We start from the raw sequence: 22314 nt of genomic DNA, 5'->3' as shown, positions 1-22314 counted from the left end.
CTTTAATCCCAGCACTTGGGAGGCAGAGGCAGGCGGATCTTTGTGAGTTCGAGGCCAGCCTGGGCTACCAAGTGAGCTCCAGGAAAGGCGCAAAGCTACACAGAGAAACCCTGTCTCGAAAAAACCAAAAAAAAAAAAAAAAAAAAAAAAAAAAAAAAAAAAAAAAAAATTATTGTCACCTAAGGACACTAGGAGCCTGGCGTGGTGGCACACTCCTTTAATTCCATCACTCAGGAGGCAGAGGCAGGAGGATTTCTGTGAGTTTGAAGCTAGCTTGATCTATATAGTGAGCTCCAGGACAGCTGGGAGTATAGAGAGAGACTCTGTCTCAAAACCAAACAAACAGATAACAAAGACCAAAAAAACAGAACAAAACAACAGAAGCCACCCAAGGACACTGTTAAGAGAATGAAAAGACACCCACAGAATGGGACGGTTGCAGACCGTATACCTGGTACCTGGTAGAGGATCAGTGCCTGAGAATATATAAAGAGATCTCACAAATCAGCAAAGAGAACAACCCAATGAGAAAGTGGGCCCAGGATTTGAATAGACACTGTGCTGGCTGTCACAAACTAGAGTTGTCTGAAAGGAGGGAACCTCAATTGAGAGATCGGCTCCGTAACATCCGGCTGTAAGGCGTTTTCTTAATTAGTGATCAATGGGGGAGGGCCCAGCCCATTTTGGGTGGTTCCATCCCTGGGCTTGGTGATCCTGGGTTCTATAAGAAAGCAGGCTGAGCAAGCCACAGAGAGCAAGCCATGAGGAGCAAGCCCATAATCAGCTCCCCTCCATGGCTTCTGCATCAGCTCCTCCCTCCAGGTTCCTGCCCTGCTTGAGTTCCTGTCCTGACATCCTTCAATGATGCACTGTGATGTGGAAGTGTAAGCTGAACAAACCCTTTCTTTTCCAATTTGCATTTGTCACAGCAGTAAAAACCCTACCTAGGACAGACACTTATCCAAAATTGACCAATAAACATAGGAAGATGTTTAGCATCACTGATGATTAGTGATTTGCAAATTAAAACCACAGTGAGGTACCACTTCATGCTCATTAGGACAGATAATACAAAACAGACAAGGTGAGAACATAATGAGTGTTGGGAGTGATGTGGAGAAGCTTTTTAAAAATGTAACTATTAACTTTGTTCTTTGAGAATTTTTCACATGTACATGATGAATTTCAGAGTTAGATGTGCTACCATTGATCATGAAGCCACCACAGTGTATTTTGATCATGTCCACCCCTCAATCTCCTCTGGGCCCTCCTTTCTCCAGCACACCCCCTTCCCAATTTCATATGCTCTTCTGTAAACAAACAAACCAACCAACCCCTCTGAGTTCAGTTCATGCTACCTGTGTGCTGCTCATGGGTGTAGGACCATCTATTGGAACATGGGTGTGGTGGTTTGAAAGAAAATGGCCCCTCATAACACAAATCTTAAAAGGTCTTATAATAAAAAAAAAAACAGAGCCAGATATTGGGGTGAAAGCTGAAAGATCAGAGAAGCAGAACAGCCAGCCACTAGCTTACCTCTACGAAATCCTCAGCCTCAAGAGAGCGAGTTCTTGTTTCCTCACACCTTTATATACCTTTCTGTGTCCTGCCATATTACTTCATGGGATTAAAGGTGTGTGTCTGGGCTGGAGAGATGGCTCAGAGATTAAGAACACTGACTGCTCTTCCAGAGGTCCTGAGTTCAATTCCCAGCAACCACATGGTGGCTCACAATCATCTGTAATGAGATCTGGTGCCCTCTTCTGGCCTGCAGACATACATGAAGACAGAACATTGTATGCATAATAAATAAATAAATCTTTAAAGAAAAAATAAAAAATAAAGGTGTGTGTCACCACTGCCTGACCTCTATGTCTAATTTAGTGGCTGGCTCTGTCCTCTGATCCCCAGGTAAGCTTTATTGGGGTACACAATATATTACCACAACCCCCCAAAGGGAGCGGCACTCTTAGGAGATGTGGCCTTGTTGGAGGAAGTGTGTCACTGTGGGGGTGGGCTTTGAGGTCTCTTGCTCAAGCTTCTTTCAGTGGGCTTCCTGTTGCCTGCAAGATGTAGGACTCTCAGCTTCTTCACATCTGCCTGCAAGCTGCCATGCTTCCTACCATGATAATGGACTGAACCTCCGAAAGTAAGCAAGCCACTCCAATTAAATGTTAAAAGAGTTACCGTGGTCATGGTGTCTCTTCACAGCAATAAAAACCCAAACTAAGACAATGGGAAACATGCTCGTGGCCATACTCCCAAAGAAAAATGACTCTTCCTTATCTAGAAGTTATCCATTGCCAATGATAGCTCTTCAGCTAGAGTTGGGGCCTCACCAGCCTCTCCTCCCACCCATCCTGGAACTTTGATTGGCTTGGTCTTGTGCAGATGACCACAACGGCTGTGGTTCATGAGAGCAATGGCTAACGGCCATGTCACGTCCAGAAGACAGAATTTCTCATCATTCCTTTCTAGTCTCCAGTTCTTACATTCTTCCTGCCCTGTCTGCTGAGATGCTCCCTGAGGCCTGGGTCAGGGAGAGGTTGGCACAGATGCCACAGTCACTTATTCTCAGCACCTTGAATAGTCATGAGTCTGTACTCAACACTGCCGCTACAAAATGAAGCTTCTCTGACAAAGGTTGCGCTCATTATAGGTCTAAACAAATATTTAGAAGGCAACTTGACATCATCATCATGTATCAAAACAACAATAACAGGGCCGATGACCTCCCCAGCCATAGACTCTTGACCATAATCACATTACCAGGTGTGAATTCCCTCCTGTGGCGCAGGCCTCAAATCCAACCAGAAAGCAGTTGGTTACCCCCAGAGCGATCACGACACTATTGTGCCACCAGGCAGGTCATGCCTGGCCAGTCAGTGTTATAGCAGGGCATCATCCAGCATTATTCACAACAGCTAAAGGTGGGAACAACCCAATTGCCCATCAACAGTTGAAGCAACCGAAGGAGTAACATTACAAATGAGAAAACATCATTCAACCTTTAAAAGGAAGGGACTCTGGCACCTACGATAACATGGAGGAACCTTGAAGGAGTTGTGCTAAGTCGAATAAACCAGTTACAAGGAGATGCATCTTGTGTGATGATTCCATGTCCATAGGTACCCACTGCAATCAAATCCATAGAGAAATAAGATACGGTGTTTAAATGGACTTGAGGAATCCCTGTATAGAAGAAAGCCAGACAGGGCTCGTGAGTAACCCGATAGTTGTTTGCTCTGCAAATAGAAGGGAAACTTGACTGGAGCTATTTCTTGTTCAAGACTGTACTTATAGGAAATCATAAGCTAAGACAGGAGAATCGAAAGTTCAAAATCAGGCTGAGGTACAGAATAAGTTCAAGGTAGGTCTGGGCTACACAGCAAACCCCCATCTCAGAACAAAACAGAGAAAGGCAGGGTAAATATGGATGGAAAGAAAGAAATAGCGAACTTAGCCCAAACAGGTGGAAATAACAGGCACAGACCAGGTTTCCAACTGGGAGACAAAGGTAGACAGACGCAGGACCAATCCAGTATTGTCTTTGCTTTGTCTGTGTGTCTGGCCGGTGAATGCCTCCCCCTTCTGCTCCCTGTATGGAACTCTTGAACCACTTCCCTGTGCAGCCGCCTGAGCCGGAAATCATTGTCAGGGCCAATGAACTCCAGCATTTGTTTGCTTTGGAAACAAAATCTGTAGCCCAGGCTAGCCTCAAAGTTGTTATGTAGCCAAGAATAAACTTGAACTCCTAATCCTCCTGCCTCTTCCTCCCAAATTCTAGGATTATAGGCATGTGCTAAAACACGCCTAGTTTATTCAGTACCAGCGATCAAATCCAAGGCTGTGTGTATGTTGGGCAACTGAGCTGGATACCCAGTCTCTGCTCACACAAACTCTTCAAGATTTGTTAGGGCTGGAGAGGTGGCTCAGCAGTCACAGAGCACTGGCTGCTCTTCAGGGGACCTGGGTTAGATTCCCAACATCCACATCGAAGCTCACAATCACCTGGAATTCCGGTTCCAGGGGATCCTACGCCTTCTTCTGGCCTTCGTGGACACCACATCCCTGTGGTGTGCAGACATATGTACCAGCAAAACATCCATCTACATAAAAATAATGAATACTTTCTGCCTAAGATTTGTGCCTCAGTTTACTTTTTGCCAGTTTTTGTTGTTGTTTGATTGATTGGTTTAGTTTTTTGAGAGAAGGTGTCTCTAGGTAGCTCTGGCTGTCCTGGAACCCACAGTGTAGACCAGGCTGGCTTTGAACTCACAGAAATCTGCCTGCCTCTGCCCCTTGAGTACTGGGATTAAAGGTGTGGGCCACCATGATTGGGCTTTGACAAATTTTATCAAGGGTAGGAGGGAGAGCTGGGTGGAGCAAGTTACTGTAAAGCGGAGTTTCAGCTTGGGAAAATTAACATAGTTTCAAGGTCGGGTAGTGATCATGAGTGCCCAACAGTGAGCATGGGCTTGCTGCTGCTGACTCTGCTTAGAAATGGTAAAAAATGGCCAGAGTGGCCCAGGCCTATAATCCTAACACAGGATCAAGGCAGGTTTGGGGTCAGTATGGTCTATATTATCAAGGCTTAGGCTATCCAGGGTTACATGGCGGAAACTGTCTCAAACAAACAGATGAAGGTCAATTTTATGCTACATATATTTTATTATAATAAAGCATGACTGTTATTAGGGTACTAAAAACAGGACACTTTCTAAGACACCTGTGTTTAAACAGGTGTTTAACATTGCTGACTCGGTTGGAAACAGCTTGACTCAGAACAGCGTGTGAAATATTTTAAGAGGGGAAAAAGCCAGGTGGAGCGGTATACCCCTGTAATCCCAGCGCTCTGGAGGCTAAGGCAGGAGAATCTTGAGTTGGACACCAGTCTGGGCTACAGAAACACAAAAAGAAAAGATTAAAAGGAGGTCAGTTCCATCTATATGCTCAAAATGTCTCTAGGACGACAACAGCCACCACCTAAAATTTGGTTCTGTGGTGGGTGGGGGAGAGACAGGGTGGGATGGTTAACTGTTGAAAAATGGGAGACATTTTTTCACTAAACTCTTGTATACCTGTATCTTGACCATGTACATTGCCCAGCCAGGAAGATAATGATTATTTTTAGTGTGTCCAGTTCCCAGTGGCCCCCTCGAGAGGCCAACGTCTTGCTCCAGTGGCACTGTGTGATTTGGAGAGCTTCTCTTTTAGCTGCCTTCCAGGCCCCAGGGTGTTATTTCGCTGTCTTCCATGAGCATATCCTCAGGAGTGGAACTGCATTTTGGAAATAGTCCCAACTGGTTTGAAGCCAAGTCTGGTAGTTGTTGATTTTGACTAGTGATGATGCAATTTATCTATTTGTTTTCTGCCTCATTTCACTAAGAAACTGAGGGGGCCTAGAGCTGGTCTGAATGCCAATTCCCTTACGTGTGTTCGGGATGACTCGAGAGGCCCCAGACGCTGTCCATTCGGCAGCGTCCCAGAAAGGAATGTGCAGTGTCCTGTCACTCCCCTCTTTCTTTGGGCTGTGGATGACTGGAACCAACATCAAGGGCCTTTAGTGGAAAAGGAGTGTGTCGATCCAAGCGGAGGGTAAAGCCTGAGAGCACTGAGTACGGACAACTGCACCCAGGTTAGCAGCGTCTCCTTCCTGGCTTTCCAAGCCTAACATGTAGACAGCTCCCCGCCCTAACCGAGGGCAGGAAACAAGGTCACCACGAGGGGCCATTTTAGCTAAACCCGTTCCATTCATGAATCGCAGAGGAGATCTTTGATTGTCCCTCTATTCAGGCTCCATATCCCTTGAGCCAGTTCTCACTCTTGGGAGAGGCAATAAGACTGGCTGGGATCAGAGTCACATAGCTATAGCTACTCTTTGTGCTGGTGAGAAGAGGCGTGACGTCATCAAAGTGAAGGAAAGGGCAAAAAAAAAAAAAAGCCTGTAGACTATGTTAAGGGACAATGCCAGCTGAAGATGCTGCTTGGGGTGTGTTAAGGATCCATACAGCCTCCGGAATCCTCTAGAAGCATACGATCTAGACTGGGAGCTGAGACCCAAAAATAACTAGAACATAACAGCTTGCACTGACTTGAAGGTTGGATAAGAATATCTGGAACTCCTCATCCATCTCAGAAGCTTGTCTCGGGGATAAAAATTAGACGCTCATCGTGAAAGGCTTTGAAAAGACAGCAAGCAGGAACAAGTCCTTTACCGTTCACCTGCTGTAGTCACATCCAGTCTGGGCCCAGAGCCTACATAGACCCTCACTGTGCTGAGCTACAAAAATGGGATTTACGTCAGTCCGTGCTTCGTGAGGGTGTTGGAGAACTGGGGGGTCGTAGGTGTGGCATGCTCAGCAGGGATCGGCACATATGAGGCATTGCTGTTATTATTGTTGGGAGCTTTATTTGTCTCCTGGGCCTGTTCAGATGACCCTTGCACAGTCATGCGAGGCTGCCTGTCCCCATTCTGACTAGGGACACCGAGGGTTAGGGAGGTAAAGGGCATGCTTTCTAGTAACTCTTTCCGACCAGCCCCGGGCAAGACGACGGCTCCTCACCCAGTACTCTGTTTCCAGGGTTCAAGCTATGGGCTGCTGATCTAGTGTTCTGTTTCTAGGGTTTGCATTCCGCAAGGCTCAGTCCTAAGAGAGACCTGTTGAGGGCAGGGAAAGTGAAGAGCCACAGAAATGTGCTTGGAGAAATGCAGATGTCTGAGGGTCGGTGAGTGCCCTGTGCCGTGTGGAGTGGGAATGGAAGGGAAAGCACAAGCCCACTTCAGGGCTTCATTTCTGCTGGCATTCTGGAGTGACTGAAGCTTGTCCCCCCTGCCCCCAGCCTTCCTTGACACCTGTATCTCCTCAGGTGCCTGGCCCCTAGTCCCCAGAATCCCTCTCCTGTACCTTGCTTCCTAGCCCATGCGTTCATCCTCCTCTATAAATACCAGCTCTGGTATTTCAGCTTGGCAGCTGTTGCTGCCAGGGAGATGGCTGGGTTGACATGTGCCTCCTGACAAAACACAAACCCCTGGTGCGAGTGGGTGTGGGGGGTGTGAGTAGGGGGATGAATCAGAGAAGGGGGTGAGGGAGACAGGGACTGGGGGAGTCAGGCAAAGGCAGTGCCGGGCGGGGAGGGGGGGCGGGGTGTGTGATGGAAGCAGTAATCAGAATCGTTCTGGAAATTATCTTGCTGGCTATAAACTTGAGGGAAACAGGAGGCCTACATTCCTCCAGAGGGACACTGAGGCTCGGGAGCTAGAGCCCAGGCGTCAATGGTATGCATAAGCAGGCAGGCACTGGCCTGGGTAACTCTCTGCCCAATGTGTGCCCCCCTCTACCCTACAGGCCTGCCTAGAGACCCCTTTGATAGGCTAGTAGACTCCAGTCTGGCCTTTACCCCTGGTGGTTGGAAACTTCAGCATTTTCTAGGCAATCTTTGCAAATAAAATACTTCAGGGTTCCTTCTTGTTCATCCTAATGGCCTAAAAAAAAATCTCTTCTTGGAGGAAATAGGCGGCCTCAAACAAGTGAAAAATCTCTAGCCAGCTTTCCCGAGGACAAGGCAGGCCTCCAAATGGAAAAAGAGGCCGGCCTGGGGTCTCCTGTCAGCGAGCTGCCCTGTGAAACCCAGCAGGCCTGCCTGTCTTCAGTCCTCTTGGGGCAGATCAGGGGCGCAGGCCTCCTGCAGGGGAGCTGGCCTCCCCGCCCCCTCGCTTGCGGCCGCCCTTTCCTGGCAGGACAGAGGGATCCTGCAGCTGTCAGGGGAGGGGCGGCGGGGGGGGGGTGATGTCAGGAGGGCTACAAATAGTGCGGACGGCTAAGGGGCTCTGTCTCCCCTCTTCACATCCACTCTCCAGCCGGCTGCCTGCCCGCTGCCTCCTCCGTGCGTCCGCCCAGCCTCGTCCACGCCGCCACCATGAGCCAGGCCTACTCGTCCAGCCAGCGGGTGTCCTCCTACCGCCGCACCTTCGGTGGCGCCCCGAGCTTCTCGCTCGGCTCCCCACTGAGCTCTCCAGTGTTCCCTCGAGCAGGCTTCGGCACCAAGGGCTCCTCGAGCTCGATGACATCCCGCGTGTACCAGGTGTCGCGCACGTCGGGCGGGGCCGGGGGCCTGGGGTCGCTGCGGGCCAGCCGGCTGGGGACCACCCGCGCGCCCTCCTACGGCGCGGGCGAGCTGCTGGACTTCTCGCTGGCCGACGCGGTGAACCAGGAGTTCCTGGCCACGCGCACCAACGAGAAGGTGGAGCTGCAAGAGCTCAATGACCGCTTCGCCAACTACATCGAGAAAGTGCGCTTCTTGGAGCAGCAGAACGCCGCGCTCGCCGCCGAGGTCAACCGGCTCAAGGGCCGCGAGCCGACTCGGGTCGCCGAGCTCTACGAGGAGGAGATGCGCGAGCTGCGGCGCCAGGTGGAGGTGCTCACCAACCAGAGGGCCCGGGTCGACGTGGAGCGTGACAATCTGATCGACGACCTGCAGCGCCTCAAGGCCAAGTGAGGGCCCAGCGCCTTTCAGATCTTTCCCCCCCTTCACCCCATCCCCCTGCCGGGAACTAGGCACCCCCTCCCGGAGCCTGGGACCCTCCTCATCCCATATCTGGAGAAGGTCATTCCATGGGTGTTCCCTAGGAAGAGGTGGACCCCGGATCTTTCCGTGGCTCCTTCTCTATAACACTGGAGTGGTTTGCTTGGGGAGGTAGACAGAGAGAAGAAATGGGGGGGGGCGGGGGGGGGGCGCCTGGGGCGGCCTAGTGCATGCCGAGCAGCCGCCTTTGAAGGGATTCTAAGTTGCTGGAGTAGCGGTGCTGTGCCGACCAGAACAGAGGCAAGGTAGAGGGCCAGAGCATGGTCAGAGGGAGAAGAGGCTGGTGGGAGCCCGCAAAGCTGGGTGGGCTGGGAAGGGCTGGAGGAGGGAAGCAAACTTTCAGCTCTGCTGTGCTGAGGTCCTGGGGAGCGGGGGAGGGGGGGGGGGGAGGGGGAAGAGGTAGCTTGGTCCCTGGGCCTAGCTGAGGTAATGAATGCTATTATTGCACTAGGTAAACGATTAGGCTTGAGGAAAGGGGACAGTGGACAAGGGCTGTGGCCCCTTTTAAAGCTCAAGAAGGCCGGCCCATTCCACCATGATCCAATAGGAAAAGGCCGAGTAATGCCGCTATGGGGGCACGCCCCCCTGCAGTTCCTTGGGAGGATGATTCAGGAGGATTGCCATGTGAGTCTTAGGCAAATCTGGGATACAAAGCAGGTACCAAGCCAACTGAGCCTGCATAGCAAGACTTGTGTTTAGACAACTAAAAATAAATAAATAAAAGATAGAAAAGGCTCTGTACGTTCACGGTCCTGCTTCTGTTACCCAACTGAGCGGAGTCACCTTCTTGCCACCAAAGTCACAAACATTTATTTAACTAACAGCCACATGGTCAGGCTAGGCCTGAGAACACTGAGGTGGATAAAATAAAACACAGTTCCTAACCCCGGGGAGGTCAAGCTATTTGGGACATAGACTTCAAGGGTGTGGCTCCAGGGTTGAGACCCAGCCACTTCCTGTCCCCCCCCCTCCCGTGGGAGGGGCCTCTGCTATTTTTTTTCCCCCAGGCCTCTTGTTTCTACCTAGCAACCGGGCCTTGTCCCTGTGTCCTGAGCTGGCTCCCTGATAGGTCCCAGGCAGTGGTTTCCATTGACAGCTCTATCCCTCACTATTTGTCTGTCTGTCTGCCCTGCCTAGGCTGCAGGAGGAAATCCAACTGAGGGAAGAAGCAGAGAACAATCTGGCTGCCTTCCGAGCGGTGAGCCCTCTCTGGTCCCCGACAGGCATCCCTCTCTTTTCTCCCCCTTGGCTCCACTTGAGCTGTTCCAGACCCCAATGTTGTTGTTTCCCCGTGTATCCAGGATGTAGATGCAGCCACGCTAGCTCGCATCGACCTGGAGCGCCGAATCGAGTCACTCAATGAGGAAATCGCGTTCCTTAAGAAAGTGCACGAAGAGGTACACCAGGGCCCTTGGGGATTGGAGAAAGCAGCTAGAAAAGGGGCTGACTCTGAAATGGGGGAGCGGAGGTGTTCTGGCAGGGACTGGAAGGGGACTGAAACCCAGCTGTGTCCTTCAGGAGATCCGTGAGCTTCAGGCCCAGCTTCAGGAACAGCAGGTCCAGGTGGAGATGGACATGTCCAAGCCAGACCTCACAGCGGCCCTCAGGGACATCCGGGCTCAGTACGAGACCATCGCGGCTAAGAACATCTCTGAAGCTGAAGAGTGGTACAAGTCCAAGGTAGGTGCTCTGGCCGAGGGGCTCTGGCCCCCGTCCTCTGTCTCCATGTGAGGTGCTTCCCGGACCTGCATCCGTGGAGTAGGGTGAGCCTGGAACTTCCACACTCCCTTGCCCACACTGCATCCTGCCTGCTTCTCTCCATCTCTGCCCTCAGGTTTCAGACTTGACCCAGGCAGCCAACAAGAACAATGATGCACTGCGCCAGGCCAAGCAGGAGATGATGGAGTACCGGCATCAGATCCAGTCCTACACCTGCGAGATTGATGCCCTCAAGGGCACCGTGAGTCCCTCCCCATGCCCACAAGCTCGGCCTCTTTCTGCCCACAGCTCAGTTCCGCACCCTCCTCCCTCTGTGACACTTTGAGCCCATTACAGACCCTCTGGGGCCTCCATCTCCTCAAAGGAGGTACAGGGAGGTAAAGGCAGACGGGTGGATTCCTAGTTGGATACTAAGGAATCAGAGGACTCCCGGGGGTGTCTCCCTGTGTAGGGTTGGAGGGCTAGTATAGACGCTCCTTATTAGGTGGTTTGTTCTGAATGACCACATAAGACTTCTCAGGGTTCCATAGCTAAGGAAGAGGGCTTTGATGATTCTTCTACCTGACCATGACCATGAGGAGTTGCCTCCAACACTGGGTTTCTTCCCACCCTGATTCTCTGGTGCTCTCCTTCCTAGCTCTGCTCTGGGACTGTCCTTGACTTGGGCCCCCTCATCCCCTGCAGAATGACTCCCTGATGAGGCAGATGAGGGAGCTGGAGGATCGCTTCGCCAGCGAGGCCAGTGGCTATCAGGATAACATTGCGCGCCTGGAGGAGGAGATCCGGCATCTGAAGGATGAGATGGCCCGCCACCTGCGGGAGTACCAAGACCTGCTCAATGTGAAGATGGCCTTGGATGTGGAGATTGCCACCTACCGGAAACTGCTGGAGGGCGAGGAGAGCCGGTGAGGACTTAGGTAGGGTAGGTAGGGGAGGGTGCTGGGAGCCCAGTCCGTCACAAGATGATCTCAGCAAGACCTGAAAACAGTCCTAGACGAGAGGCCACTATTCTGCCCATCGCGGAAAATTAACCAGGGCCACCTGGGTAAAGCGAGATGTAATTAACAGCTTTTTATAAAGAAGAGAAATGTAAGTATTCCCTTATCTACCTTTAGAATTAAGAACCCGCAGCATAAAATCATATTCGGCAATCAGTAATAAAATATTACTGCCAGTCCAGGGAGAGATGAAAGCCGAGTGGAAAATGATGAGGAAGAAAAGGGAGGGGGCCTGCTGGAGACAGACAGACATGAAGAGGCAGGAAGCCTTGTGCATGGAAGGTCTCAGAGAGGGGAGGCTACAGTGAGTGTACACACAAGCACACACAAAGGAAAAGACACAGATGATGTGCTCAAGGCAACCCGCCCAACCTCCAGACAGGAGAAACGGGAGTGCAAGGGAATCTTCTGGGAGACCGTAATTCTGTGAATCTGGATTCTTGACAGTTACATGGAGATAGATACGTCTCCAAACTTACTAGATATACCCTAAGGGTTTGCCCATTTCATTATATGTAAATTTAACATCAATTTAAGACAGATCCATTATGCCAAAAAAAATGGCATCATCAATACTCATAAAAGTGTGACAGCCATGTTTAGGTATGAACTTACAAGGAGAATTCACGGTTTTTATTTGTTTCTTTCCTTTGAGAAGGGTTTAATGTAGCCCAGCCTAGCCTCAAACTCACTATGTAGTTCAAGGATGACCTTGAACATCTGTTGCTCTTGACTCTGTTTCCTAAATGCTGGGACTTGGACAGGCTGTGCCGTCATGCCTGGTTTCTGTGGTAGCGGGGTTTGAACCACAGCCTCATGCATGCTAAGCAAGCCCTTTACCAACCCAGTTACATCACCAGCCCCTGAGTTTTGGAGAATGACATCTACCTCTAACACAACATGGATGACCTTTTAAGGTAGCTAGAGCCAGATGCCCTTTTCTAGACTAGGCATAAATGGCCCACTCCTGGATCTGGCCTGCCTGGAGGGTGGGCACCACGTGAGTGTCACTTCCTCTAGTACCAGGAGCAAGGAGGACCTGGGGACCCGGAGGGTGCAGTGGGGTTAGGCATCTTGGTGTCACGCCCGAGGTCAGGATTCGAATTCGTGATCTTTCTAGAAGGGGACAGTTCCTGGAACAGCTAGAGTTGGTTTTTGATCTGTGCATTGTGGGGTAGTGAGAGTATTGGGCTGGGGGAGGAGGCTGGGACAGTAAGGAAATGGTGGCTTCAGGGAAGAGATTTGAGTGTCCTTAACCCTCTGGGGACACGGTCTCTCGCTTTTCAGGATCAACCTTCCTATCCAGACCTTCTCTGCTCTCAACTTCCGAGGTGAGTGTGTGCTGGGTGGTAGAAGGGGGCTGCATGGGCCAGGGAGTCAGCTTGGGTAGCCCAACCCTTTTAGGGGAGAAGGATGGAACCCTGGAGCAGACCAGGCATGAAGAGAAAGAAGGTTGTAGACACAGCACCGAGGGGTGGGGGAGGGGAGGTGGGGTGTTGGTTTGTGTTTTATTGTGCTGACTACATTCCCTGTACCTTCTGGATTATTGGGTCTCAAGCATCAGGATGTGTCTGTCCTGAATGGCAAACTCTGGAAGCTGCAGGGGTGTTCCCCTGGCAGTAGGAGCATCTCACTCTCTAGGCAGGAAGGTACCCCTTGCTCATGATCTGCCTGGCATGCTGCCAGAGAGCACTTGGCACACCATTCTCTGGCTGTTTGTTGAGTGCCGTGTTTGCGGGGAGCAAGATGTTTGGATGCACGGTTGAAAAGAGGGAGCCAATTTTTTTTAGCAAAGCCAAACAATGAAGAGAATGAGCTTCGAGGGCATTCTGCCATTCTGACATTAGTAATATGCAGATCAAGTGGCTTCCCAACCCCAGAGAGCAGAAAAGCGCTCACTAATGATACATTAGGAAAGGGAGTCGGAGATCTTGGCAGCTTCTCCTTTCCTAGATCAAACCTTTTACATCTTCGATGTTCATTTCCATCAGGAAAAATACATGCTGTGCTCCATCGAGTCAAACGTTCATTACAGGCTACTTGCTTGCTAAGGGATTCATGAACGCCAAACTCCTGACACCAAGGAACTGAATGTGACCCCCACTATGAAACTCAGGCTTCTTTTTTTTTTTTTTTTTTTTTTCCACTTAGTTGTTTATTCAGTTACCAAGTATGCATTTTGCATATCAAATCACTTCTGCTGCAGATCAGTAGCCCCTGTGCCACAATAAGGGAAGTATCATGGCTGCTGTTTCCCAGAGAGGAAACTGAGGCACAGTAGGGTCAGTGAAACACAATGAATCAGTGACTAGCTTTATCCATAGATAAAGAACTGGAGCCTCTACGTTCCTCCAACAGGTCCACAGGCCTGGGTTTTTGGGGCTCTCTGTCGTAGAGGAGAGTCTAAGGATACATACTCATGCAGGGCTCTTCTGGAAATCCAGAGGCAGAGAAGGCTAGGGAACATGAGTACTGGGCCTAGGCCTTGGGTCCCCTGCCATCCTGCACCAGCACTCACAACAGCATCTTTTGACTCTTGAGGACAACATCTCTTTAGCAGGACTGGATCCTGGCTCTACAGAACCACCTGCTTGCTGGGTGCTGGGCTCAAGGGTCAGGTCTTGGAGAAGTCAGAAGGTTGTCTGTCACGAGGAGGGTGCAAATCAGCTAGCACATGGGACCATGAAGCCCGGGTGGAGTTCCATCCACGGCGCAGCTTAGATATGAACTTGGCCAGGCTGAGCGTGTGTGTGTGGGGGGGTCTGTTACAGAAACCAGCCCTGAGCAAAGGGGTTCCGAAGTCCACACCAAAAAGACGGTGATGATCAAGACCATTGAGACCCGGGATGGAGAGGTGAGTGGTCTGCCGGACCCCTTGTCTTTGGTGGGAGTCGTGGGGGTGGACACCATGGTAGTCTGCCAGCCAGGTGTCTTTCACCAGCGGGGCGACTTCCTACCCTGAATGGGGGTGAGGAGGCCCTGCTGCCTTGGGGTGGAGTAAATGGAGCTGAGGCTCCCCTTAGCCAGCAATGAATGGACTGGACTTCTCCATCTGCTCAGGTCGTCAGCGAGGCCACACAGCAACAACATGAAGTGCTCTAAGCCAGACACTGTCCTGGCCCCGTCCTCACTGCCTCTTGAAGCCTGCCTCTTCCACTCTCGGAGGTCACACCCAGCTACTTCCCTCCACTCACAGCCTCTGACCCCCTCCTCACCGATCTCACCCCTTGGCGGTCTTCATGCTGCCCAGGAAATACCCCCAGCCACCTCTGCAGACCTTACCATGAGTCCTGGCTATTGGCGGGTGTCAAGCCTGGCTCTTCAAGATAGAACCCGGCTCAAGCCATGGCCCGGCCCCTCCCACCTTTGTTACCCCAGGCTCACTCTAGCCTTCGGCTTTGGAGAGGGTACCAGAGAGAGGGGGTTGGGAATCTGCAGGGTCAGGACAGAGCTTTATGGACATCCCCACATTCGACCCCCAGCCTGGGTCAGAGACAGAGGGAAGCCTTCTCAGATGAGATGGAGGGGGGGGGCCTGAAAAATGTCCGAATGACCCCTCTCTTTCCCATCCCAGTCCAGGATGGGCTTAGAAAAAAACGGGGACTGTAAAGAGGGAACAGGAAGGTGCTGGATGTGGGAGCAGGAGATACAGAAGGAGAGCGGGTGGGTGAGAAGCTGGAGGGGAAAGGAGAGAGAGAGGCAGAGTGGGCTCAGGCTGGTGGGAGGGTACCACCTCCCGCGCCTGCCCCTCCCACTGCAGGGGCCCTGGACAGAAACAATAAAGAGCCAAGCACAAACCTACATGGCCCTGCTGTCTTGACTGTTGACTCTCTTGGGGCAGGGGGGGTGGGATGGGGGGCGTGGGGCTGGACCCTGTCATTACCCTGAGATGGACTGTGCCACCCTTTTGCCCAGCTAGATTGCCCTACGGGCCTCCCAGAGCGGCAGGCTGTGTGCACCGTAGGGGAGGTTGGGTAGGGGGTTTCTGTTAGAAAGCCACAGCGCCTCCTCCTTAAGCCTCCTACCCTACCTTCCGATCATCTGGCCATCTGGGTGAAGGCAGGGATGGAGACAGTTCTCTTCCACAGACCGGCTGTGAGGGAAGCTCCCAAGTCCTTTCTCCCAAAGAAACTGCCGGCCCCTTTCATTTACTTTTTTTTTGGAGACAATATCTCATATAGCCCAGACTGGCTTCAAACTCCCTCTGTACCCAAGGTTTGACTTTAAACTCTCGATCCTTTTTCTTCAGTCTTCCAAGTACCTTTTAACCCTTTCTAAGGTGCTTTAATGCACAGAGGCCAATCCAGGCAAAAGAACAACGTTCACAAAAGTGCAGACAGAATTTTTATGTGGATAAGGAGGCTCGATCGACACTGTGAGAAAATGTCAACCCATCCTTCATCCATATGCAATTCCAATGGAATGCAGTCTCAATTAAAATACCCAAGGGAGCCACGGGAGGTGTGCCGCCTTACTCCTAGTGCTGGTACTCAAGAGGTGGAGGCCAGAAGACCTCAGGTTCAAGGCCAGCCTGGGCTACCTAGTGAGGCTCTTGTGTAAAAAACAAAAACAAATCCAAACAACATGAAAGGGTGTATAGGAATTATTAAAGAGAAGAAAAAGAAGGAAAAAAAAGAGAAACTAGAATAAAACATGTATATGTATTATGAGGCCATGATAACTTAGTACAGTGGTTCTCAACCTTCCTAATGCTGCGACCCTTTAATACAGTTCCTCATGTTGTGGTGACCCCCAAGCATAAAATTATTGTGTTGCTACTTCATAATTGTCAGTTAGCTACTGTTATGAATCGTAATGAAAATATCTAAGATACAGGATATCTGATATGAACCCCCAAGGGGGTCACGACCCACAGGTTGAGAACCCCCCAACCTAGAAAGTGATGTTAACAAAAAGGAACTGTGTAAGACATTCATGTAATAAAACAAGCCTCACATATGCATGGGACACTGGTGTACGTTTAAGGAGGCATTTCAATCTATGGATAGAAGACGTAATCGATAGTTTATAGAGACAACAGAGTAGCCCAAAGGTCTGGGGCATAAAGTTTGTCTTTCTTCCTAAAACATATTTCAGGTTAATGAAAGATTTAAGGAACATGCTAAGCCCTCGGACCTGAGGCTCCATGCTGCTCCTCCTGTATCTAAATGACGGCCCCTTAAAGGAGATGGGAGAGTATAGAAGGCAGAAAGACGATGAATACATGCAGGTTGCACGTGAATAAACCAACGAGGCTTTAGCCTTAACATCCCTACCGGCCATTCTAAAATAGCTTTCCAAAACCTTCCAGAATCCTTCCTGGTAGTGTTATCTTTCTTCCCCTTTTGGATACACCCGTTTTACCAGTTCCCCACCTTCTTGGCGCAGGCCCATTTTGAGGATCCACCCCGAGTCCCCACCGCTGCCACCTGTGACTGCTGGCCATTTCTGTCTCCCACATGCTCTAATGGAGTCAGCCTAGGGACAGCCTCTCATGGAACATGGACTAGAATGACATTAACGTCTTTACGTGGACCTAGAGCAGGAAACGTGAGCAAGGAGCTATCTTTGAGACTCAGATATGTGTTGACTTCTCTGGAGAATATCTGGGCTGAGGGCCTAGCCTTGGTGGACAAGGCTGCCACAGCAGCCTGGAAGAAGTTCCTGGAGCCTCACTGTTTCTCCTTCACCCCGAGTGAATTGTGTTCACTCATAGGCTCCACACAGGGCGGAAGGACACATAGGTCGGGGCTGGGGTAGCCTCACTGTCCTAAAATAACAGCTCAAGTACAGACTAATCCTTAGGGTGTGGGGCACTGGAGGTTCCAGACTCAGTCAGACCTCAGACAGCCCTCTTCTAGGAATCCCCTTCCCAGCCTCATCCCATCCCATCATCTGTGGCTGTTCTCTGGAGGCCCCTCCATAGGGGATGCTCTGAAGGGAAGTCTTGCCTTCACACACCTGTCTCCTGTAACTACCCTTGCCAGTCCTCAGACAGGAGGCCAGTGCTGCGCTCCACACCCAAAGGGTACATTTTGAGTAGAGCTTTTCTGAGCCTGCTCCCATGAGCTCACAGTGACCCAGGGGATGGACAAAACAAACCATAGATGATTCATGTCTCACATGGTTTTGAAACGAGTCAGCGTTTCAGTGCACCTTACCCCAATTGCTTCCACAGCAAGATCTTCCCCCGTTCCTTGAGACGCTGTGGAGCTTGCTACAAGACTGTGTACACCAAGAAGGGAACAGACCTTCCGAGGCTTCCATAACCCGAAGGCCAGGCTCAGGCTAGCTCCAATTCTCTGAGGAGGAGAGCAGGAAGAACTGTGGAGGCAGCTAGATCCCAGTGGGCACTCTCCTACCCCATCTGTCCACTCTGGCTGAACTCCAGCCCTGCCCTCTGAGGTCACTCCTTGCCATCTCATTCCTCTCTGCACAGCTCACCAGGGCACGTATGCAAATGAATCAGTGACCTTTGATTCAATACCTAAAAATGTCACTGCCCAAGGACAGTTTTTATCTGTTTTATTCACTACTATATCCCTTGCACCCCAAAGAGTACTTGGTGCGGGGTAATACTCATTAAATATTTAAATGCTTCTTGAATGAATACCCACTGGGCACGTTTATTTACTTTTCTCTATATTAAATATGCACTAGGAAGGGCTGGTGACACTCACTGCTTCACCCGTTCAATGGATATTTACTGAGAGTTCCCCTCACCCCATGAGCACATAGTATGTTATTGAGACTTGGAGGAGGAGGCTGGAGAGATGTCTCGGCAGCTGAGAACACTAGCTGCTCTTCTAGAGGACCCGGGTTCGATTCCCAGCACCCACATGGCAGCCTACAAACACCTGTAACTCTAGTCCCAAGGGATCCTGGGACTTCTTCCTGCCTCTGTAGGTATTGTATGCACGTATCCACAGATGTTCATTCACAAAACACTCATACACATAAACAAAAATAAATAAAATCTCAACAACAACAAAAAAAACCCAAAACAAAAAACAAACAGTAGCAACAACAAAACATTTGAAAAACCACTCCGAGGAGCCAGACACAATGGTTCCAAGCACTGGGGAGGTGGAGGTACACCATGAGTTTAAGACCTGACTGTTCTACATAATGAGTTCCAGGTTGACCTCTTAAAACAAACAAACAAACAAACAAAAGCAAGAACAACTTTGATGAAATGTTCTTTGGCCCAGAGAGGCGGCATGATCTGCCAAGGTCACACAGCCATCTATAGCAAAGGAAGACAGGACTGCTAGAGCCCAGAGATCTTTCCATGACACCATAGACTTGTGATCAGAAGGCAGGGCAACCTGGCAGCATGCACACCCAGCCTGGCGCCAGCATACAGGGTACTGTGGGGCCCATGCTGAGGGACAGACCAACACCTTACAGCCAGCTGTCTTGAGCAACTGGCCTGACCGCAGCCTGACCTTTTCTAGTTGTCTCAGCTGGGACAGCCTGGTCCAGGAGAGGGCGCCAGCGACTGTAGACCCTGGGGAACAAGTCCAGGTATACCTCTGAATGGACATAGAAGGCAGGAAACAAGCCGTGCTCCCGGCCCTGTGCCAGGGCCTTTTAAATAGTTAATATTCACTTTAATATTTAATATAATTTAATACCACCACAACATAGGTCAGCTCATGTAATTCTTCTCCTCAAAACCCAGAGATGCTTTCCCATTCTACTGAGAATAAAAACACCATGGCCTGCAAGATGCTAGGCCATCTTTTCAAGCTATATTTCACCCTGACTCTGTGTTCATTCCCTCCAGCCTTGCTGGCCTTCCGGCTCTTTCCAGAATCCGCCAGGCACATCCCACCTGGGTGGCAACGATCCTGCCCAGCTCTCTGCAGCCTGCCTTTCCTTCCTCATCCCTTCCAGACCGGCTCCAGTGTTGCTGTGGAGGTGACTCCAATGACCCTATATTATTTTTATTTTATTTCTTTATTTCTGAGACAGGCCTTCACTGTATATCCAAGACTGGTCTTGAATTCCCATCTTCCTGCCTAAACCTCTGGAATGCTGGGATTGCAGACATGTACCACCACAGTCTCCAGCCACCCTATTTTAAAGCGATACCCCCACCACGCTCATATCTCTCATTCCTTGCCGAGTTATCTACACACTATTTCTCTCCTCAGTCTTTACACTTTCTCTATTTGCCAAATGTCTGTCTTCTCCAATATAAGGAACCCCAGGACTGGAGTCTTTGCTTCATCCATGGCTATGTTCCTGGCCAATGGAATGGTGCCCGCCTCACAGGAAGAACTCAAGAAATATTTGCTGAAGGAACAAATACACCCCAAGTTTGACTTCCCCCACACATAGGTGAGCAAACTGAGGTTTAGAGGTGTTATGTGACTTGTTCAAGGTCACGTGGTTCATTTATTTAACCAACTAGCCAATCAGCCAATGTTTACAGACCATCTGCTGCGTTCCCTGTACGGTGAGGCATGGTGTTAGTTAAATGGCTTTGGGTGGTGAGCTTTGGGTATGTGTGCAGAGTGGGTGGCGTGCACAGGTGTACCACCAATGCATGCCTGTGTAGAGGACAGGAGTTGGTGGTAATGTCTTCTCTATTGCTCTTCACTTTATATTTTAAGACAGGATCTCTCACCGAATCTGGAATGTCCTAATTCCGGTAGGCTGGCCAGCCAGCCAGTGAGTCCCTAGGATCCACCTGTCTCTCCCTGTTAACACTGAGGTTAGAGATGTGTGTCGCCCTACTTGGGTTTTTTACCTGGCTGCTGTGGACCTGAACACCGGCCTCATGCCTGCACAATAAACACTTTCCCACTGAGCCATCCTCCTCTGACTGATTGTAAGCTTAAGAACAAAAATGAGACAGTATCTGTTCCTTTGTTCTTGGTGTTCTGTCTATTATGGCTTCTCTCTCTCTCTTTAAAAAAAACCTTTTTAGAATTCAACTTACACTGTAGAATTCAATTCATCACTGGAGGTTGCCAGGGACCGGTAGACAGGGTGTGGCTGCCTACAAAGAGGAAGCGCACGTGAATATTTAGGGTGATGGAGCTGCTTTTGTATGTTCCTGGGGTAGCAAATACACAATTTCATGCATTTGTCAAAACCCACGGACCTGCACATCACAAAGAGTCAGCTTTAATGTATGCAAACTACATGAAAAGTCATTCCCTAAGGCTCTTAATCTTTATGGACATAATTCAGTGTTAAAATTGTTTCTTCTGTACTGCACGCCTGGGAATGCATGCTCACGCTCACAAGCACCATTGCACACACGCATGCCCGCCCCTACACACACACACACACACACACACACACACAAACAAGCACACATGCACACATGCACGCTTTGACTTCAGTTTCTCAGAATGAAGATGGTTCATTTAACCAACCAAGAAGACAAGAATACTTACCCCCATCTCTGAGTGACCCTGGCTTTCAGCTCTTCCCAGGGTCCATCCTTTTAGAGTTCACAGTCAGGTCTGGATCTCTAAAAGGGCGTGTGTGTGTGTGTGTGTGTGTGTGTGTGTGTGTGTGTGTATGACTGCAAACAGAACTGAGGCGTTCAGAAATCCTATGCAAGCCCTCTAATACTGTGGTATTCCCTGGACTGTATACCTTAAATTTCTTTTGTTGTTGTTTAGAAATGTAAATTAATATGCCCTTGTCAGAAATAACACAGACAGATTCTGGACACTTCACTCGGGTTTTTCCAGGGGTGACACCTTGTATGAATATCAGGAAAGTGACATTGGCATGGCATATCCAGCTTATCAGATTTATATGCACTCTTGTTTGTATGGGTCTCCCCAGGGGTTTCTCTCTACTCTCTCTACTGGACTAGTGAGAAGAGCTTCTGCACTATTGTCCAAGAGGTCTCTGTGGGTCTCAGGCTAGACCCACTAACTACTGACCCTTGACCTCTGACCTCCATGTGGGAAGCCTCTACCTTGACACTTTCCCTGCCCTTCCCTGTTGATCTGCCCTTCCGAGTGGGCACAGCTGAGAAAATTGGGCACCTGGGAAGATGGTGAGGGGTTGCAACTTGTGTCTAGTGGCTTGGGCACCTGTCTCTACCCCCCCCCCCGCGTGTGTGTGTGTGTGTGTGTGTGTGTGTGTGAAACATCCACAAGTTTGGACAAAAGAATCATCTACTACAGCTTGAAATCAGTCGTCGCGCTTCCTGCCTTCAGAACGGAGTCCTTAACAACCCAAGCTTTGCCCTCATCCACGCAGTTCAAGCCCTCCAAACCCCACCTCTACCATGTTCTCCTCCAGCTGTCCCTCCGGCTCCACTGCCCTTGCTGCTGCTATTGGCTGCTGGTTACCATCCTAGTCAACTACCTCTTCCCCGGGCGGGGTAGATTGTGAGAGGGTTGGCGGTGGGCTGGGCAGTGAAGCTGGGCTGGTGCTGGTAGTGAGCGCAGGACCAGCTAGGGCCCAGAAATCCACCCGAACTCCAGGATATGGGTCTCGGTGCTTACCAGCTGTAATGGAGGTGCTGGGAGAGCCCACCGGTCCCTCTGCTCACCTCCACTGGGGCCTGTCTCTCCACGCACCTCTCAGACATCTCCTCTGGACCTTTCCCCTTCCTCTCCAGCAGCCTAGTGAGGCTGGGGCGCTGGGGCTGAAGAAAGGAAGTGGGCCTGAGCCCAGGCAGGGGTAACTCGACTCCCCAGGTCCAGCAGGCTGGGGGCGGGGTTGGGGGAGGACAGACATACCGCGGGGGAGGAGATTCTTTCAGGCCAGCGCTGGCGATGGGGGCACTGGGAGAGACAGAAGGAGCCACATGGAGTCCAAGTCCCCTCCTCTGCTGCCCCCTCCCTCTACTGCTCATTCGCAACCCGAGCCGGGGGGCCTAAAAATAGTCCCCGAGAGGCGCAACTGCCGGCGGCCCTGGTGACCTTCTGGGTAGCACAGGCCGAAGGCGGGCGGGCGGGCAGCAGGAAGGCCGGCCGCCGGCCCCATAGGACCCATCTCCTAAGGCACCATACCCCCCGGGGCGTCCCTC

General features: G+C 50.6%; 2 protein-coding genes across 2 annotated transcripts; one reads left to right on the top strand and one right to left on the bottom strand.

Moving 5' to 3' along the window:
• The first annotated feature begins 7794 nt into the window (after positions 1 to 7794).
• Positions 7795 to 15104, top strand: Des (desmin). The gene is made up of 9 exons (XM_006972147.4): positions 7795 to 8495; positions 9724 to 9784; positions 9888 to 9983; positions 10105 to 10266; positions 10421 to 10546; positions 10990 to 11210; positions 12591 to 12634; positions 14075 to 14157; positions 14364 to 15104. Exons 1-9 carry the CDS (start codon positions 7921 to 7923, stop codon positions 14403 to 14405), a joined length of 1410 nt encoding a protein of 469 aa, XP_006972209.1. The 5' UTR covers positions 7795 to 7920; the 3' UTR covers positions 14406 to 15104.
• A 97-nt stretch (positions 15105 to 15201) lies between these two features.
• Positions 15202 to 22140, bottom strand: LOC121822044 (uncharacterized). Its single transcript, XM_076550009.1, has 4 exons — positions 21788 to 22140; positions 20254 to 20313; positions 18752 to 18813; positions 15202 to 17605 (listed from the first exon to the last, which is right to left on the bottom strand). Exons 1-4 carry the CDS (start codon positions 22138 to 22140, stop codon positions 17592 to 17594), a joined length of 489 nt encoding a protein of 162 aa, XP_076406124.1. The 3' UTR covers positions 15202 to 17591.
• Positions 22141 to 22314: the final 174 nt, after the last annotated feature.

Source organism: Peromyscus maniculatus, chromosome 13 (genome assembly GCF_049852395.1).
Source record: "Peromyscus maniculatus bairdii isolate BWxNUB_F1_BW_parent chromosome 13, HU_Pman_BW_mat_3.1, whole genome shotgun sequence".
NCBI lineage: Eukaryota > Metazoa > Chordata > Mammalia > Rodentia > Cricetidae > Peromyscus > Peromyscus maniculatus.
This window is presented reverse-complemented; position numbering and strand designations above follow the sequence as displayed.

Bases quoted from the DNA above. Each gene is read 5' to 3' on its own strand.
- Des (XM_006972147.4), top strand. From the start codon at position 7,921: ATGAGCCAGGCCTACTCGTCCAGCCAGCGGGTGTCCTCCTACCGCCGC. The intron at 8,496-9,723 runs GTGAGGGCCCAG...TGCCCTGCCTAG, and splicing joins CTGCAGCGCCTCAAGGCCAA to GCTGCAGGAGGAAATCCAAC. The intron at 10,267-10,420 runs GTAGGTGCTCTG...CTCTGCCCTCAG, and splicing joins AAGAGTGGTACAAGTCCAAG to GTTTCAGACTTGACCCAGGC.
- LOC121822044 (XM_076550009.1), bottom strand. From the start codon at position 22,140: ATGAGCAGTAGAGGGAGGGGGCAGCAGAGGAGGGGACTTGGACTCCAT. The intron at 20,314-21,787 runs GTAAGCACCGAG...TCCTCTTTGTAG, and splicing joins CAGCACCTCCATTACAGCTG to GCAGCCACACCCTGTCTACC. The intron at 18,814-20,253 runs GTAAGTTGAATT...CTTGTTCCCCAG, and splicing joins GATGAATTGAATTCTACAGT to GGTCTACAGTCGCTGGCGCC.